Source organism: Alosa pseudoharengus, unplaced genomic scaffold (genome assembly GCF_046254945.1).
Source record: "Alosa pseudoharengus isolate Yale_2024_CS ecotype anadromous, Long Island Sound unplaced genomic scaffold, YU_APseudo_1.1 YU_APseudo_1.1_scf_19, whole genome shotgun sequence".
Taxonomy (NCBI): domain Eukaryota; kingdom Metazoa; phylum Chordata; class Actinopteri; order Clupeiformes; family Clupeidae; genus Alosa; species Alosa pseudoharengus.
This window is the reverse complement of record NW_027468657.1, coordinates 5,758,854-5,780,122: the sequence shown is the minus strand read 5'-3', so window position 1 is coordinate 5,780,122 and position 21,269 is coordinate 5,758,854. Positions and strand designations below refer to the sequence as shown.

The window sequence follows — 21,269 nt, the reverse complement described above, 5'->3', positions numbered from 1 at the left end:
CCAATGGAGGGAGATGTGGTATAGCATAATGACTGAGCTAGGCTTAAGGCAACAGTAGAATGCAATAGGCGCAGTGCTCATAATGCAATACAAGGAACAATCATAGTCAGAATTTTGTTAAAAACGGACAAAAGGTCAAAGTCTGGTAAATTGTGATAGAAATACTGTAACTTTAAGGCCTAGGCCTACTCATTAAAATCAATAGAGAGCCTACTATATTGTAAATCAAAGCTTAAAGGAACCGTATGTAAGATTGTGGCCAAAACGGGTACTACAATCACTTTCAAATTACTGTAGAGCGGTGTATCCCCTTCCCCTCCCCTCCCCTCCGACTGGCAGAGTTGGCAACCGGATGACGAAACACTACTGACTTTGTGATTAGTAGATAGGTGGAGGGTGGCGCATTAGGCCAAAACACAACATGACCACATCAACATCAGTTGAGGGCTGCAACTTCACTTTTTAAATGACAATATCCTGGCCAGACTACTGTTGTCAGTGATATAAGTATTTGAAATGAACATGATTTCTTAATGTCTAGTGACATATCAGGGCAATTTTATGATTAATTGAAATACAATTTTTACATATGGTTCCTTTAATAAAGACATGTCAAGATGGTGGCCTGCTGGCCATTTCGGTGCCCTAAGTGAGTGGCTTCGAGTGAGTGACATTTAAATGATAACTCAAACACCTAAAGTAAAATAAAAGGCCTATTATTTACAGACCATTAATGTGTATTTTTAAACATTAATTTCTGAAGAAATGCTGTTTTACTTATAAATTGGGCACTGTCACTTTAAGAGCATTGATCTTTACGTTGTCATAATGCCCTTTTGCCAGCTCTTGTTTACAAGCCTTATTTGTTTGAGTTACATTGATAGCACAATATTAACAATAATATGCACAATGTTAAGTTGTTTTAAGCAACCTTCATTGCTTTGGAAATGGAAGAATGCAATGACATGTTGCTTCACATTTCGTTTTGCGAATACAAGTGAATTATGAGCCTGGTATCCACCTAGCTATCTGAATGGAATGCGTTTCAGTCGACTCAGCATATCATGTGCTTCGTGTAGCCTAAATGCTTGGAAAACGAATGATTGAAGACCCACCAATTCTAGTACAACGTGGTGATTGAGAGAACCCAAAAGGTATCAAACTTGCATGTAACATCGTGTTAGTGCATTTTGACATTGTAAACGTTATTGATGAAGAGTGAAACGCAGTTTGCAGTAAAGCTACTATTCATTGGTTACATTTGGGTGCCCCCTCTGTCCTTTGGTGCCCCACGCAAAGTGCGTGATGCGCGTGGTGGGAGCAGTGGCACTGCCAGGCTACACAATCTTGTTCTGCATTTCTATCCCTTTATTCTCTTCAATTTAAGTTCACAGCACAAAGCTGACATGCACAACAGCATAGTTTGTGTTTTATCAAGAATCAAAAAGATTAGCGTGGCACTACTTTAGATGTTTCATTAATTTACTTGTGCTATTTCGCGAGCTGAGAGATCTTTCGGTTTCGCACACAAAGTGCACTAACTATTATGTTCTTCATAGCCTTGTCTCTGACAAGCTGAAAATAATGAGCGTAGGCTTATGTCCATCCCGCAAATAGAGTCCGCCTGCGAGTCTGCTGCAGCCACAGTCATATTCAACCAGTATCAGGAGATAACGTTCTACAATTTTGCGCGGATTTTTTCTCCTCTGTTGCTCTAGCGTGGTGTTTGCGAATATGTATCAAAACAAAACAAGCGCTTAATTTTGGGTTAAACTGCATTGTAACGCGCGTTACTGAAGTTTGTACCGAGTAAATATTACCCAATTTTCTTTTTGTAATGCCTTACATTACCGCGTTACCGCAAACAGCAATATATTACAGTAATTACATTACTTTTGTAACGCATTACTCCCAACACTGTTCCTATAGATTATGTCTCAGAATTACATATCACATGTGCATGAGAGCAATGACAGGATGCCATTTGTTCAGAGTTAGGACACACACAGGCGTGTATAACATGCTATTTATTGCACAGACATTTGTGTTGTAGGCTATACAGTGGGTCAATTTGATGTAGGCTATGTTGCTGCCTGGGCTAACATGTCACTACAGATGCACAGAGCCTAGGCTACAATCAAAACGATAAAAAACATAATAGCCTAGCTAGGCTAAGACTACCATCAAGGCCTACTGTGTAAAAATCGCCAATATCCTTAATGGTAAGCCACCCACTGAATCTGACACAAAGTTTTGTTTGACTGGCTGCGACACAAGATAACAACATTGACGCCAAATTGCATCTAAACTCGAACACGACATAGTCATACTTTCCATTAACATGACAACATCCAAAAACGTGTTAAAACGCCGTGATCTTCTACTTTCTTTGACAACATTTTCAGTTCCATTCATTCACGCTTCAGCAATGGGCGTCTAGACACTCGCGCACGACATCCTCCGTTCATAAATATTCACGCTAAACTCCGCCCTGGAAACTCAGAATCTCAGAAACCGTATATCCGGTAACACCGGCGCTGGAGGGGGTTATAGACTACTCCATGGGCGTAGCCAGACCCGAAGAGAGTTGCTTCAACAGTTCAAAGCCGCTCTCTGCTAGGCCTGTCAAACTCGATTCCTTTTAAGGATCCGGGTTATTCTGAGTCACTCACTAAACTGATCCGGGTTGAATGAGTCACTTGAGTCACTTGAGTCAGTATTGCTAAATCGCAAAGAAATTCAGTCCTACGTTCAAGCAGTGCAGTGGGGTGCTTCATTTCGTTAAGTGCCTTCTCATGTTGGATGTGGATCCTCCATGATTTGAAACCAGGTTTTTGCAGTACTTGCATTTAGCCTTTAGAGTTTTGCTCTTCTGGTCAAAGTGCATCCACACATTGTTCATCTTTTTGGTGCTCATGTTCAGAAACGTTGATCTTATTGACAGAGAGGGTAGCCTATATTATAATAATTAATTATGTGTTGTTGTTTTGTTAACAATAGAAAAGTTTGCCTAGGTCATGCTACTCTGCTACACAATGTTTATTACCACTACTAGGCTACTAATAGTAGGCTACTAGGAATCTATTCTAATAAGTATTACAGGCTGCTAATACTAGGCAACTAATATTATTATTAATCATAGCTATACTGTTAGGTAGGTATAATATAATATAATATAATATAATATAAAATAGCCTAATATAATAGCATCAAAACCTCCACCCACTCACGGGAAAGAAAGCAGTTTCGGACTGTCTTCGCGACCTAATTGCATTTTAAAGTAGGCTATGCGTGCAGAACATATGTTATTTCAGAAGTGAAAGCATGGCTTTTGTTGTGGATTTGCTTTTCACCTTGACAAGGAGTTACTCGCCGCTCTAAAGATCCACTCACGACAACGTAGCCGGCTGATTCGGCTGACTCGCACTCATAACAACATAACGTAACCGGCCCGCCCCGCTGATCCGACTGACTCAGGTAGGCTAGCCTACTCAAGCAACTCCATACAGAGCTTGCAATGTTTCAGACTGTCTTTGCGACCTAATTGCATTTTATAGTAGGCTATGCGCGCAGAACATATGTTTTTTTCAGAAGTGAAAGCATGGCTTTTGTTGTGGATTTGTTTTTCACCTTGACGAGGAGTTACTCGCTGCTCTAAAGATCCACTCATGACAACGTAGCCGGCTGATTCGGCTGACTCGCACTCATAACAACGTAACCGGCCTGCCCGGCTGATTCAACTGACCCGGGTAGATACTCAAGCAGCTCCATGAGCGTGCAGTTCGGACTGTCTGCACGACCTAATTGCATTTTAATATGCTACCTCTATACACCAAATCTAATTATGTCTAGGCTACATGCAGAACATTGAATGTTATTTCAGAAGTGAAAGAATGGCTTTTGTTGTGGAATTGCTTTTCACCTCGAGGAGGAGCTAGTCTACTCGCTCTCGCAGATCCACTCTGATTCGACTGACTCGTACTCAACGTAGCCTAACCGGCCGGCTGATCCGACTAACCCGGATTGCTACTCAGCCACTCCAATCTGAGTCCCATGGTCTGCGAGTCTGCAATGTTTCCGGCTCTGCGGGAAGTTAACCAGTTATCTCGGACTGCCTGCTCACTCAGTCGCTTGAGTTGATTTGTGGAGTTGTGGTTGCCTACGAAATTGTTACATTTTTGGCAGCTACGATGGCTAGGGCTAAGAGGCTAGCTAATGTTGCAAGAGGTTTGTGTGTGGCGCTGTTTATCGTTTTAGATTGAATTGTAGTAGGACTCAACTGATCCGAGTTAATGATGCTAGAGACTCGCGACTCATGGGTTAATTTAAAGACACGGGTGAAAGATCCGAGTGAGTCACGACTCAAACACCTTTACTCTCTGCGTGTCGTGTTCTTTCAATGGAATAGACAGCAGCGAGGAGTGCGTTATTGAACGGGAACCATTAGAACAAACCAGAGCCATAGAAAAAGATTTGCGACACTCTTTGAAGTCACCGCCACGCGGTCACGTAGTTCACGTACGCTTCAACAGTTCCAAACAGCTCTTTGCGTGTAGTGTTATTTCAATGGGATAGACAGCAGCGAGTGCCTTATTGAACGGAAAAACATTACAAGAAACCAGTGGCAATTCTAGACATTTTTTAACAAGGGTGGCATTAGTGAGGCACTGATTAATTCAAGGGTGGCATGAGGCAAAACATCCATCTATTTTTGTAGCTGTTACAATAATTTGACCTGCTTTTTTGTCTATTTGTTTATTTTCTCAAGAAACTTGAGGTTGGTATAAAGGAGTGTATTGTGTATGTGAGCAATTTCATCTTCCTGAATCTCAATATTATGATCACAACAAGTCTGGGCAAATTATTAATAAAATGTTCACGTGGGGTAACTTGTTGCAGGGCAACCATAACCAGTTCCACCAGTTCCGATTAGATGATTCATCAACTTGAGGTTGGTATGAATGAGTGTATTGTGTACTGTATGTGAGCAAACATTGTGCACGTTGCACATGGTGCAACTTCTTGCAGGGCAACCACATACGTTTTTTTATAGTTTTTTATATTACCTTGTCTACATTATACTTTACTCTCCTATTTGTCCATATTATTTATGCTGGTCTCTAGACCTTATTATTGCACTGTTGCACTGTTGGACTAATGACTACTTTTTGCACCTTCACCATGACACTCACTCTCTTGAGCACCTTACCATGTACACATAACTAAAGGACTACTGTTGGACTACTTTTTGCACCTTCACCATGACACTCACTCTCTTGAGCACCATACACACAGAACTACAGGACTACTGTTGGACTACTTTTGCACCTTCACCATGACACTCACTCTCTTGAGCACCTCACCATGCACACAGAACTACAGGCCCTGTCACTACAAGCGTCTCATGCTTGATCACCCTCAAGCACACTGGATTTTTTACATTTAATTTATATAGAATATTTAGTATTTAGTTTTGTTAGTTTTTCTTATCTCCTACTGTCTCTATTGTACAGTGGAGTTTGGTTATATGTTTATACTTATACTTATATTTACCATTTCTGCTGTAAGTGCAGGTTGTGTGTGATGTCTGTATGCTACTGAGACCCCCTGAATTTCCCCTTGAGGATCAATAAAGTATCTATCTATCTATCTAATCGGTTCCATGTGTTTGAACTGGATGACTTCCATGTGTTTGAATTGGATGACTAAAGTTCTCAAGAAACTTATCTGCCTGAATCTCAATATTCTGATCACAACTCTGGGCAAATTACAAGTCAGCACCAGTGCTGCATTCATTGTTTTGCACTTTTATAATCACATCACCAAAAGTAGGTTATTGGTTTTACCAAAAGAATTTGGCACTATTTTTAAACTACAAACCTATAAAGTATTTTGATACAAAATATGATGCCATTTTTTTCCGACTAAATAAAATAAAAATGACAACATACTATTTTGTATTTTACATACATGTATCAGACATACTGCTTATCCCTGGCTGTTGGCTGCAGCAACTCAAGCTACAGTAGGTAGTACTGATTGTTTTGTGTTTATGTTAGTTTTTTTTTTTTTAAGTATTTGTTTTGGGCTTTTTATGCCTTTAATTAGATAGGATAGTGGAGATTGACAGGAAGTGAGTGGGAGAGAGAGTCGGGGTGGGATCCGGAAAGGACCACGGGGCGGGAATCGAATCCGGGTCGCCGGCGTACGGTGCAGGTGCCCCAGCCAGTTGCGCCACTGCTGGGGCCATGTTTATGTTAGTTTTGATCCAATTTGACAGCTTTGCTATGTTGCCCACCCAAAATGTCTACACTCTAAAAAATGCTGGGTTATTTTTTCAACCCAAACGCTGGGTTGAGGCTGTTGGGTCATTTTGTTTGGTTGTTTTTACTCATATTGGGTAATTTCTGTAACCCAGCTTGCTGGGTTGATAGTTTATCACTGCTGGGTTGATAGTTTAGGGCTGTGCTCCCCCCTGTCCCCTACCTGACGTGGAGTACACTACCCAGCACCAGGGTGACTTCAACACAGCTGCATAGTTATTTGAAGGTTGAGAGAAAAAAATCGGCAGGCAGGCATATTCTTTCAACCGTCCAGTCCAGCAGCTGTCAACATGCAATGGAAATCAGGTGATTTCGGAAGGTATGTATCTGCTTTTATTTATTTATTTTTATCCAGACGGATTTTAAAAGTCCACCCAGAGACATACCCTTCGTGATATCAAGGAATATTCTGCCTGCCATTTCGTTCAGCTTCAAGCAGGTTAGCAGGTGTCATTCATTCCAGCTAATATTAGCTACTGTTAATGTTAAATCTACACAAAGACAGACTCATAAAACATATTTCTGTATTCACTGGGTAGGAACTGCTGAACAGAAACAAAACAAACTTTTACAACGAACTACAATTAGCATACCAGCAGCTGGTAGGTAACGTTAGCAGACTTGGAAACTTTATGCTAATTAAATATGCTTTGTGGCTAACGTTTGTCGAAGTAGTCTCTTCACAACACACGTAACTTACGATAATAATCATGCCAAACAACATCTTATTAAATCATTCAGGGTAGCCTCATATTATAGCCATGTAACTTACTGGGTGGTTCTAGGTGGTAACATTAACTTGGATTCACTAAGAATGTGTTAACATAGCTAGCTAACGTTAGCACTGCTGACTGTCAGCCTAATGTTAGGCTAACGTTAATGGTAATGTTACCTGCTAACGTTAGTGTTATCAAGCTCGTCTGACATAAACGCACGTTTTGTATTACCGGTATTATGTTTAAAACAACTCCATAATATAAGGTGGTCATGGTTTCCGAGTGTGTTGCACTAATAATTTGTCTCCTGGTGGATTTTTATGTCTGTCAACATCATTCACTGGTAATGGTTCATGCATGTCTTGATATAAAGTTTTGTAGGCTAACCGTGATTAAAATGCACTCTTTTTTTCTTTGATTGACAGGACTGACCCCCAAAACGGACTTTGGAATCTGCCTGCCTTCATGGAAGTATCACATGCATTTTATACTAGGCTATCTATTCAAAAATAAAGAAAACTATCAAATAAATAATTATGTTTAACTGTTTTATTTCATTGCATGGCTTTTGATGGACATTTAATATAGACTGTCTATATCAGGCCTAAAGCTGTTAACAGAAGGTGTGACTTTCAAGTAAGTAAATACAAACTTTGAGTTATTACAAGTTTGTACAAGCAGAGTATTTTAAAAATCAACCAGTAGTTTTGGAGGGATTTGGTTACATAACCCAAACGTTACGTAACTTTAACTAAACAGTTGTGTCAACATAACCCAACATATTGGTTAAATGTCAACCCAGTTGTTGGGTTAAATTTAGTAACCCAGTTTGCTTGGTTAAGATAACCCAATGCAGTTTGGGTTGTTTTCAACCCAGCATTTTTTAGAGTGTACCAGCCCACCCAAATATAGTAGCCTAGCCTAGGTTAGAACCAGCTCTGCTCTGCATGGAGACATATTTTACGATAATAATGGAGAAAATGTTAGCAAAACTTTAGGTTTTTGTTAACGGAATCTCCCGACCCTCATTCATCTATTTGCGCAACAGCCCACATTCTGCCTTCAATCCAGCGAGACAAGTAAAATATATATATATTTTTTAAAGCTGTCATCGTCATAGGCACGATATTTAGGCTTTAGCATTTTCATGCACTGGTAATTCCTTGGAATTGCATTTCTAGTTTTAACTGTAGCCCTTTTTGTTTTGTGCCTTCCTGTTTTTATTTATTGCACTTTATTGTGAAGCACTTTGGTGCGGCTAAGCCGTCTGTAAATGTGCTTTATAAATAAAATTGACATTGACATTGACATGGTGGTCAAAATCTTGACATCAAACTGATATCAAGGTGCCAGCAGCTAGGCTTAGGCTATTACACAATATTGTAAGAACAAATATATATAAACATCACTCCATCTGTTCATCAATAATAGCCTAAACATAGATTCAGGAAGCATCCAGGTGGCTCAATTATTGGCTTCAGATAGCCATGACCTAATCTTACAATAGGGCTATCTGTAGGCTACTAAATATGCATTTTAAGAATAAAATAGAATAAAAATAATTTCAATTTACCGTGAAAAAAAGTCCAAATGTTAAAATTATAATCCAGTATCATATTATCTGACGATAAGCGGGAACTAAAAGAACGAAGGTATCAGTTCATTATCATGCAAAATAGAAATTAGGAATAGGAGGCTGATTGACACATTATTTTCTAATCTACACCTTACATGTTGTCATTGCCATTTAACCTACAACTTTTAGACTAGACTATCACAGGATGAACAAACCACACTCACGGCTGTAATGTTTACCAATTCGTGATTTGCAGATACTGGAGTCCATTTGATCACTTTCATTGATTTAAACCGTGGTCTAACCGTGGTCGTGTGTCTTCGCAGTTTCTGGTTTAATGACATATGTCTGTGGGACTTCTAAAACTGTGACAGACATGAAAAAGCCAGGAGGAACGTGAAGGAGGAAGTAGGTGTGGTGTGGTGGTGGTGGTGGTGTGTGTGTGTGTGTGGGGGGGGGTGCTATCACGTACGCTTCAACAGTTCCAAACAGCTCTTGGCGTGTCGTGTTATTTCAATGGGATAGACAGCAACGAGTGCGTTATTGAACGGGAAACATTACAACAAACCAGTGGCGATTCTAGAGATTTTTAACAAAGGTGGCACTAGTGAGGCACTGATTAATTCAAGGGTGGCATGAGGCAAAACATCCAGATAAACAGAAACAGGCTCAAGATGTGAAATTGGCACAAATACATTAGGGAAACCAGATGCAAACACCATACTCATAAATTGAAGGACAAAAAAACACAAATACCTTACTCTCACATAAAATGTCTTTGTATTTGAATAAAATGTAATACAAACATATTAAAGTTAATTATCTAAGTTGTCTGTCACTGGGCTATTAGTTGGGTCATCTATAGCAGTTCCGTGACCGTGGAGAGCGAAGGTTCGTTTCTCACTAGATTTGTCATCTATAAAGGTTAAAGAAAAAAATTAGCCGGGGTGCCCCTTACAAAAATGTGGGGAAATTTTGTGAGAGCTCTATATCCAAAATGGCTGCCGTAAGCCAAGCTGGATATTAACTTTTTAATGGTTTTGCCCACAGTGCTGCATAACATATGGTTTCTGAGACTATTTGGGTCAAGAAATTCATCAATGATGTAGATTTATTGATTTGACCTATTTCTGACCTTCAAATTCAAGATGGCCGCCAATTTTTGGCTCTTTAAATGTAAATTTTTCAAAATCGTCATGGAGCTGTAATATTAGGCTCAAATGGAAGCTCTGCTCAAACTAATTATTTATTTGAATTAACTAAAAAGACTCTCCATCTGAATCTGTTGAATCTCCACATTGACTCATTACATTACATTTGGCAGACGCTTTTTTACCCAAAGTGCCTTACAACATGGTAAACAGTTTAAAGCTTTAGAACAATTCTCTCAACAATACTAGAACAATTTAAAAGAATGTAAAAAGGTAGAGCACAATAAGAAAAAGTGCATCAGTGAGTGCTGTTTTTATACAGTCAAGTGTCACTTCTAGTCCAGTGGTAAGTGCTATAATTAGCTAGTTGTAAGTAGTGCTATGAGAGGAGATATTCTCTGAAGAGCTGGGTCTTCAGGAGTTTTTTAAAGATGGAGAGGGGTGTCCCTGCTCTTGTAGGAACTGGTAGTGCGTTCCACCAACAAGGAACAACAAATGAAAAAAGTTTGGATTGACCTGAGCGTACTGGTGGCAGAGCTAGACGTCGTAAGTCTGAGGAGCGCAGCGGTCGAGAGGCAGCTTTTTGAGAGGTTTAGCTGGAGGTGGTTTGCCTTCATCCATGTAGATATGTCTGAGAGGCAATCCAAGATCCATGCCGAGACCAAGGGGTCATATGGTGGAAAGGACAGATAGAGCTGTGTGTCGTCTACATAGCAGTGGTATGGGAAGCCATGCAAACGGATAATCTGTCCCAAAGAGGTGGTGTAGATAGCAAAGAGAAGAGGGCCCATCACTGAGCCCTGGGGGACCATTGTGGTGAGATAGTGAGGTGCGGACAGCTGTCCAAGCCATGATATGTTAAACGAGCATTCTGTGAGGTAGGATTCAAACCAGGACAGAGCAGAACTGGAGATTCCCATGTTAGAGAGTATAGAGAGAAGGATGCAGTGATTAACAGTGTCAAAGGCAGCCGTTAAGTCAAGCAGAATGAGTTCTGATGACCGAGCGGTCGCCTTGACTTCCTTTAATGCTTCTATTACAGACAGCAGAGCCGTTTCGGTTGAGTGGCCCCTCTTGAACCCAGATTGATTTAGATCCAGAAGGTTGTTCTGTGAGAGGAATTCAGAGACCTGTTTGGAGACTACTCGTTCGATACCTTTGGATAGGAAAGGTAGGAGTAAAGCAGGACGGTAGTTCTAAACTTGAGCAGGGTTGAGAGAAGTTTTCTTAAGTAACAGTGTTACCCGGGCCGTTTTGAATGCTGTTGGAAACGTGCCAGAGGTTAGCGAAGCATTGATCACGTGTGATAGCTGGTGTGGTAGTCGGGCTGATGGACTGAAGTAGGCTCATAGGTAGGGGTCCAATGAGCATGTGGTTGGACGGCTACCTGTCAGGAATCTATCTCACTCTCGGAGAGACTCCTCTTATCATCACTGCTACTCTCATCTGAGCAGTCATGAGGTGTGACTCAGAGTCATCATCAGGTGGGAGACGGATTGTACTCTTATTCTTCAGTTTGTGCCATTTGGAAACTCTGGCATGGCCTGCTGAATAAGTGTACAATCCATGTCCCATCTGATGATGACTTTGAATCTTCATATGGAAAGGACAAACTACCTTACATTTCCAGCTCCATTACAACCTGCAAGAGCATCCTCCTCCCATTGGTCACGGCTGGGATCTAGTGAACGGAAAGTGTCGACCAGTGCGTCACACCCCCTTGCCCCAGCAGCTCACACCTCATGAAAGCTCAGATGAGAGTAGCAGTGATGATGAGAGGAGTCAGTGTGGAGATTCAACAGATTCAGATGGAGAGTGTTTTTAGTTAATTCAATAAATAAATCATAATAAATAAATAATAAAAAATGACAGACATCTGATGACCTATGTGTATGTTGTAATTTTGCTGCCCATAAATGAACTCAGTTTGAGCAGAGCTTCCATTTGAGCCTAATATTACAACTCTTTGTATTCCATTTGAGCCTAATATTACAACTCTTTGTTATAAAACATCAACATTTAAAGAGCCAAAAATTGGCGGCCATCTTGAATTTGAAGGTCAGAAATAGGTCAAATCAATCAATTTACATCATTTATGAATTTCTTGACCCAAATAGTCTCAGAAACCATGTGTTATGCAGCACTGTGGGCAAAACCATTAACAAGTTAATATCCAGGAGTGCGTTTCCCAAAAGCATCGTTGCTAACTACGGTAGCAACTAACATGGTTGCAACTATGTAAGTACGACACAACTGTTCCCCAAAACGATAGTGTGAACTATGGTGGTGGAACTTACATAGTACGATGCATCGTGACACTGCGTCAGTGTTTCCCAAAACCATAGTAGCAACTAACGTTCGCAACCACTATCGTAAAGTTGTGTAGTTACAGCTACACCTCTCGACCTGTAGTATGTAGTAAGAACCATAGTAGACGACGTAACCCTGATGACGGAACACGCAGAGGACAGATGGATGATGAGAGGTAGCCATTAAACGATCCCATAACATTGCTGTGGGATACCATACCATAGCATTGCTGGAAGCTACAATTGCACATTACTGGACAACGTTATGTGGTACAGTGGAAAGTGAAGTGTTGTGGAGTACAACAGAGCGGCCTGTGGTGAAGTGTTATGGTGACCGCAATCATCTGTGTTGTTATTATTCGTGAATTTACATGTAGCCTAATGCTAATGTGTCAGCACAGATTCTTTCGAACACCCGTTAAGTTATCTGGTGATAAAGCTTTTGAATGCCAACGGTATTGTTATGTGAGGCTAGCATTGTAATTGTTCTAAAAGGATAACGTTACATTGTAGTCATATGTTAAGTGTGTTTGGATGAAGCATCTGCTAATCATACACATAGCTAACGGTATATGGACTCTACAGCCCATTATGATGTGGTGAAGTGACTGTGCTGTGGCAGAGACTGTAGCGTGTGTGCTTTACATGAGAGAGGTCAGGGGTTCAAGACTGAGTCGATGGGTGTGAGGTGAGTATGCCTGTGGAGTGGGGTTTGTGTTGTATGTTGTCTGATCACAAGCTGTGTTTAGCGGGTGTATAAGTTAGGCTACTCTCAGTTATTATATGATCTTGATATTTGAACACATAGCTGAATTATGTTGGTACAATGACATTGGAGAATGCTGCTGTGAGTAGCCTCTCGCTAGGAGAACTTTAAGACCTCTGGGACTTAAGTGAGCATGCAGAGTGCTGTGGTCAGTGTCAAAATGTGACATGATTTTCACTGATTTAACTTGTCCTTCATGGCCCAGGTATGGGTAGGCCTGTCATGGGAGGCGGAAAAATGGTAAGTTGCCTTTGCTTTGTGACCTTTCAATCTGTGTATGTATTTTGATGTCATGGCTCATAGGGAACATGTGTGTGTGTGTGTGTGTGTGTGTGTGTGTGTGTGTGTGGGAGGGATCATGGGGTGGGAAAGTTAAGTACATTTACCCCCTCACCCCCACCAAACTAAAAGAAATGTAAAAAACATAAACAAAAGGGGAAAAAACAGGGCAGGGAATTGTGGGGTTTGGGTGTTTAGGGGCCAAACATATGTGCAACTAATTCCCAGTGTGCTTCCAGGCCAACAGGAAGGTGTGCAGCAGCCACTGGAATGACCTCTTCCACCTCCTCCACTAACAGCTCCTCATAAGCCGGCAGTGGGATGTGATCCTGAAGGGCCATGTTGCAGAAGCGCCGCCACCAAAACTACACTGCACGCCTTTGCAGGATGGAGCTTCAGGCCACCAGCGGATTTGCTCACACACCTTTCCACATGCCCAGGGCCCTCTCCACAACAACGCGGGTCTGGCTATGGGCGTTGTTGTACCGCGCCTCTGCCTCGCTGTTGGGCTCCTAGATGGAGCAGTTGACATGCTTGTATTATCATAGGGGGTTGATGGAATAAAGTAGGTCTTGAAATGTCAGTGCACTCAGGGAATATAGACATCCATTTGAACAGTATAGACTTTGCTACTATTTCAGCAGCAGAAGGCAACAACATGAGCAGCACCTACAGTAACACTGTGTGTGTGTGTGTGTGTGTGTGTGAGTGTGTGTGTGTGTATGTTGGTACAGCTGGCGCAGATCCTTCAACCATTTGAGCATTGAAACATTTGTGCTATGTGAACTGTCATTTTGTGGTTGTGATTCAACACACAACTTCATAACTACAATGGATGAAAAGTAATGGTAAAAAAACTGTATCTGTGCATTTAAAATATCATGAAATACTTGTGTGTGGTAACAGTATTCAATTTTCAGTGTCACAGTGAAAACACATAACAAGGGCAACATGGGAAAAATGTTGCATAAAGGCATGAAAAACTTCCAGTGAAATGAAGGGCAATCATAAAGTAAAGTATTCATTATATAGCGCTTTTAGAACAGAGTGAAACCCAAAGCACTTACATAACAACATGTTCAACATTGTTCATATTACATATCCATATTTATTCTGCTCTTACTGTAAGGTAACTGCTAAGATACTGCACATATTTATATTTCATTTATATTACTCTAAACCACCTTCTGCAAACCAACTGTATACTACTGTCTACACTGCACTATATTTATTGTCCTATCTATGCACCACCTGTCTATACTTTATATATCACATTGCACTTTTCTGCCTTTTTGGCACTTCTGGTTAGATGCAAACTGTATTTGGTTGTATTTGTACCTGTGCTCTGCACAATGACAATAAAGTTGAATCTAATCTAACCATGACAATTTTGATAGAACATAATATACATTTATCCTAAGCCTAGGCTAGTAAGCATATGGTCTCCAATCAGTAGTTAGAACTAGGACTACAGGTTCTAAACGATCATAATATTTAGTCCAAGATTCCAACACCATTATTAATTGATCATTATCTATCATTATCCTGGCATCTCTACACTGGCTGCCTGTTAGAAGTCGCATTGACTTCAAAATATTACTTCTAACATACAAAGCCATTAATGGCCAGGCACCAGAATATATTAAAGATCTCCTAGTTCCATATAACCCACCCAGACCGCTACGATCACAGAATACTGGCCTTCTTGTAATTCCAAGAATCTCAAAAACTACAGTAGGAGGCAGAGCTTTCAGCTATCGCGCACCCGTCCTCTGGAATAATCTTCCTACCTCAATTCGACTAGCAGACACCCTCCCTATTTTTAAGTCTAGACTTAAAACATACCTCTTTACTGCCTCCCATAGTTAGGTATGGTGTGTGGAAATTCACCCACCTCAGGGTTTTTTGGAATGGACCACCCTGCTGAGTCCTCGTGTGACTGGCACCCCAGTCGCACGTGCGATGGTGGTCACTGACCATACCTGCGCTGGTGTCGACTACCCCTCACCATGCCTTAGTTATGCTGCTATAGCATAGTGCTGTCATGGACTTTTCATGTGTCACGCCGTACAACCCCCCCCCCTCTCCTCTCCCCCCTTCTCTCTCTCTCTCTCTCAACTCTCCCTCTCTTGCCTATTCCCACCATGGTATACTGTAACAATATATAGTACTACTGATTACTTATTGACATTAACCATTTTGATTTTCAGTAATACTAACCCACTCTACATCTCTCTTTCTTCCCCCTTACTGTACCTCACTTGTGAGGTATATCATCACCAGTCATCAACCATCCGTGTGTTGGCCCTCCTCTCACCCATCTCACCTGAAGTCCCATCCTCGACTGCCCTATTACTGCCCCCTAACTGGACTCCTGGCCCGTACAGCCTAGCGACCCACCACCAGCCTATGACAACTCTGCCCGGATTACTGGCCCATCCACCAACCCACCACATGCCCCTCGAAAACTCCCTTCCCCTGGACAATCCCAACGCTGGACTATTGAACTTTCTGTCACTAAATCAGGAATAATGAATTACCATAACGGATACGTAATCATCCCACCTCTTGTAACTTTCAGCTCAAGTGCTTAACACCATGTCTTATTCTCTACACCCGGCTATCATATCCATTTGTCATGTATACAGACCTTACTGTCATGTACTGACCCTAGGCAGATGGGTCAGGCCCTTGAGTCGTGGATCAGCTCGAGGTTTCTTCCTATATATATCTCCAATTCTAGGGAGTTTTTCCTCGCCCCTGTTACCCATGGGCCTCTCTCTTGCTTTCCTTTTCTTCCTTTCTTTCCTTCTTTCTCTGATTGCCTACATTCTGTAAAGCGCCATGATACATGTGTTATGTTTTGGCGCTCTATAAGCACAATAAATTGAAAATTGAAATTGATCTAGGCTCGAACCTACGACTATAAGATCCGAAATGCAGGTCTATCCTTTCACGCCACCTTGTCACGCTACAACAAATGAAAATATTGGCCAGTATTTAGCCTATAGGTTATTCGGTGTGTTTCATTAAATGTGTAACTTATTTGTTCACATTTGCTCGGTTGGCGATTTATGCTTCACTGATTAGGCTAATTAGTAGGCTACGTTCAATAGACTGACGTTATTATTAAAATTATCATTATTATGCCTATTATTATTATTAATAGCATAATATATATGTATATATATATATATATATATATATGTATTTACAAATTTCCCTCACGGGATCAAAAAAGTATATATACTTATACTTATATATATATAAGCATACATATCCTAGGGCCTATTGAAATTACTGCCTATTGTTGTAATAAGTATTATTATTATTATTATTGATATTATAACTGCTGGGCCCAGGAAATGTCATGCAATGTCAAATTTCATTACTTTTACGTGACTTCATGCGTTTGGCTCTAACCGACAGAGTCCGACATTCTCCGAACACATCTGCAACCATTGTAGTCTGAACTATGTTGGTTGAAACCAACATGGTTCAAACTAACAAAGTACTATGTAAGTACGACGGTTTTGGGAAACAGTCGTAACTTACATGTTGGTTAGTTGAACGATGCATCGTACCACGTTAGTAAAAAGCTAACCTCCGTAGTTGTACGGGAAACGCGCCCCAGCTTGGCTTACGGCAGCCATTTTGGATATAGGGCTCTCACAAAATTTCCCCACATTTTTGTAAGGGGCACCCCGGCTAATTTTTTTCTTTAACCTTTATAGATGACAAATCTAGTGAGAAACGAACCTTCGCTCTCCACGGTCACGGAACTGCTATAGATGACCCAACTATATGCTGTTCTAAAACAAATTCCATCATGGGGACATTAAAATATAATCCATTTTATTCTATTACTGTAAATGAAGATATACAAAATATACTCATCCAAGACATTTCCCCCATTCTATGGCCATCTATTTTTGTAGCTGTTACAATAATTTGACCTGCTTTTTTGTCTATTTGTTTATTTTCTCAAGAAACTTGAGGTTGGTATAAAGGAGTGTATTGTGTATGTGAGCAATTTCATCTTCCTGAATCTCAATATTATGATCACAACAAGTCTGGGCAAATTATTAATTAAATTTTCACGTGGGGTAACTTGTTGCAGGGCAACCATAACCAGTTCCACCAGTTCCGATTAGATGATTCATCAACTTTGAGGTTGGTATGAATGAGTGTATTGTGCACTGTATGTGAGCAAACAGTGTGCACGTTGCACATGGTGCAACTTCTTGCAGGGCAACCACATACGTTTTTTTTTATAGTTTTTTATATTACCTTGTCTAGATTATACTTTACTCTCCTATTTGTCCATATTATTTATGCTGGTCTCTAGACCTTATTATTGCACTGTTGCACTGTTGGACTAATGACTACTTTTTGCACCTTCACCATGACACTCACTCTCTTGAGCACCTTACCATGTAAGTGCAAGTGCTCCACCAGCCACCATGACCACATTCTACCGAGGCACCATTGAGAGCATCCTCTCCAGCTGTATTGCTGTGTGGGGCGGAAGCTGCACTGAATACAACAGGAAAGCCCTGCAGCGCATAGTGAACACAGCTGGAAGGATTATTGGTGCTTCACTCCCCTCCCTGAAGGACATTTACACCACCCACCTCACCCGCAAGGCGACCAAAATTGTGAGTGATGCAAGTCACCCCGCTCACAATCTGTTTGATCTACTGCCCTCTGGGAAGAGGTACAGAAGCCTGCGCTCCCGCACTACCAGACTCACCAACAGCTTCATACACCAAGCTGTTAGGATGCTGAACTCTCTCCCTCCTCTCCCCCCTCCACCCTCAGCTACATAACATCCTGGACATTGGACCCACAATGGCCGCCTGCACTACTCCACTTGCACACTTGTACACTTTGCAACTTGTTGTTGTTGTCCTGAAAACACAACACTTCTGCTGCTCTTACATAACTTGCACCACTATGCCACTTTCTTTCTTTCTTACTTTCAAACAGAACTACCTCAGCCTTTTATTGGCCTGACTTTGCACTAGTATTTTATTTTATTGACTGTCTATGCACAATTTCAACCACATTTTGCTGCTCTTATTTTTTCATTATATGTGCCCTCTTATTTACTTACTTTTTTGTTTACTTGAATGTTATGTTTGCCTGTGGACTTAAATTGGTAAAATATGTCCTGTCTTCACCGTGGGGATAGTGAGAAACGTAATTTCGATCTCTTTGTATGTCTGGAACATGTGAAGAAATTGACAATAAAGCTGACTTTGACTTTGACTTTGATGTACACATAACTAAAGGACTACTGTTGGACTACTTTTTGCACCTTCACCATGACACTCACTCTCTTGAGCACCATACACACAGAACTACAGGACTACTGTTGGACTACTTTTGCACCTTCACCATGACACTCACTCTCCTGAGCACCTCACCATGCACACAGAACTACAGGCCCTGTCACTACAAGCGTCTCATGCTTGATCACCCTCAAGCACACTGGATTTTTTACATTTAATTTATATAGTATATTTAGTATTTAGTTTTGTTAGTTTTTCTTATCTCCTACTGTCTCTATTGTACAGTGGAGTTTGGTTATATGTTTATACCATTTCTGCTGTAAGTGCAGGTTGTGTGATGTCTGTATGCTACTGAGACCCCCTGAATTTCCCCTTTAGGATCAATAAAGTATCTATCTAACCGGTTCCATGTGTTTGAACTGGATGACTTCCATGTGTTTGAATTGGATGACTAAAGTTCTCAAGAAACTTATCTGCCTGAATCTCAATATTCTGATCACAACTCTGGGCAAATTACAAGTCAGCACCAGTGCTGCATTCATTGTTTTGCACTTTTATAATCACATCACCAAAAGTAGGTTATTGGTTTTACCAAAAGAATTTGGCACTATTTTTAAACTACAAACCTATAAAGTATTTTGATACAAAATATGATGCCATTTTTTCCAACTAAATAAAATAAAAATGACAACATACTATTTTGTATTTTACATACATGTATCAGACATACTGCCTATCCCTGGCTGTTGGCTGCAGCAACTCAAGCTAGGTAGTACTGATTGTTTTGTGTTTGTTTTGTGTTTATGTCATTATTATTTTTTAAGTATTTTTTTGGGCTTTTTATGCCTTTAATTAGATAGGATAGTGGAGATTGACAGGAGGTGAGTGGGAGAGAGAGTCGGGGTGGGATCCGGAGAGGACCACGGGGCGGGAATCGAACCCGGGTCGCCGGCGTACGGTGCAGGTGCCCCAGCCAGTTGCGCCACTGCTTAATTAACCAGACGTGAACGGTAATGTGTTTCTTTTTAATAAACTGCCTGTACACTTACAAAGTTCTCAATGCTTCAGTTTACATGTAGAGACCCTCATTATGTTACTGTGTAAGTGTGGTGCTATTTTGAGCCTTGTTAGTGGTATAGAAATAGCGATTTCTTTCTACTGTACGTGTGCCCCGAAGGCTAGCGTTAAACGCTAATAAGCGGTTTGCAATAAAACTGGTCACATTCAACTAGCATGAAAACAAATCCCAGCGAACGGTCGAACTCGGTACACATGTGTTATTAACCCCTAGGTTCATTTTGCGCCGGAATTGTTCTTTAAGCCACAGAGTTCATAAAAATTACGATACCCAGAAATTCGTCCAAAAGAAAAGATAGACTAATGTGACAAATGTCAATATTTTTTCCCTCGACCGGCCCAAAAGTGAAGCGGCCCACCAGAATTCTCCCGATTCCCCACCCCGGGCCTGATTCAGTCTTACTCTTCTTGGACTGAAGACAAGTCCTGCGATGCTAAATAGTCTTTCACAGGCCGCTGAGGTAGGTAGCGGAGTGTTCAGCTTCACAGAAAGCTGCCAATGTACAGAAACATTGCAAATACGGCCACGGGTGTATGACGTTATCTTCACCACTACCCTGTTCACAGAGTTCACCACTGTCGTCGGGGTGGTCGTCTATGATAACAGGAGGTCCCCCAGTAAGTGCTCGTGCTTCCATGGCGGTTTCAGTTGTGCATCCTCCTCCTTTAGCAACAAACAAGCGCTGAAATACAGCGCGCAGCGTGCGTAATGCAATCTAGGAGCAGTGATTCGCCAAACCTCCCTTATTGCAGTAGCACACATTTCTTCTAATTTTATGTTTTAGTAACGAGTAACAAAGATGCTTAGTGGAAATATACGGAAGCTTATTGCTGCCACACTAAAATAAATAAAAAGGCTCAGTATTATGTAATTACGTGAAAAGTTTCTTGTTATAAGAATATCTTTTTCACGTTTTAACAAGATATGTATCATGTTATTACATGAAATTATCACGTTATTTCATGATAATGATATTTTCACGTTATAACATGAAAATATCATGTTATTTCAAGATATGATTTTTCACGTTTTAACAAGATATTTATCACATTTTTACATGAAATTATCACGTTATTTCAAAATAACGAAACTAAAGGAAACAAGGTCACGAGAGCTCATGGCTGGCATAAATGATAACTAGTCGTGTCTATGAACTTGCACCCTGACTGCTATTACAGTGCTGCTTGATGAGTGTTTGTTTTTGTGCATGTGTGTATGAGTGTGTAGGCTGTGTGTGTGGTCAATTCCCAGCTGACTGAGGAGCAGCACAGTGCAGGAGAGCTGCTGGAGAGCACAGTGCAGGCTGCTGGAGAGCACAGTGCAGGAGAGCTGCTGGAGAGCACAGTGCAGGCTGCTGGAGAGCACAGTGCAGGCTGCTGGAGAGCACAGTGCAGGAGAGCTGCTGGAGAGCACAGTGCAGGCTGCTGGAGAGCACAGCACAGAAAATATTCAAACAGCAATAGCATGCGCTTTTTGAGATCACACTACAGTAATCCGGCCCCACCGGGAATCCTCCCGACTCTCCCGATTGCCACTCCGCTAGCCTATTGCACACAGGTGCAGACTATTATGGACAATACTTGGGTGTTTGCATAGGCTATAGGCCTATACATATCATCCACTGTGTTCAATAATGAGAATGTCTTGCGAGCTTAAAATAGAATTTGATTGAGTTGTGTAAACGAGCATATCCTATTCTTGCCTCTCGTTTCGTTTAGTTTCATTATCTTGAATAACGTGATAATTTCATGTAATAATGTGATATATATCTTGTAAA

General features: G+C 41.0%; 1 protein-coding gene across 5 annotated transcripts in view; it reads right to left on the bottom strand.

Annotated features, from left to right (window-relative positions):
- The window catches only part of LOC143132182 (NXPE family member 3-like), a 104,424-nt gene extending 95,419 nt beyond the window's left edge, over positions 1-9,005 (bottom strand). For 2 of the 5 annotated variants that reach the window (XM_076291534.1, XM_076291536.1), the window contains exon 1: positions 8,840-9,005. In XM_076291534.1, coding sequence (XP_076147649.1) covers positions 8,840-8,959 — 120 coding nt within the window. In that variant the 5' untranslated portion in view covers positions 8,960-9,005. Of the gene's footprint in view, positions 1-8,612; positions 8,678-8,839 lie in introns of all 5 variants that reach the window. The other 3 variants (XM_076291539.1, XM_076291538.1, XM_076291540.1) reach the window with 3 other exon arrangements.
- Positions 9,006-21,269: the final 12,264 nt, after the last annotated feature.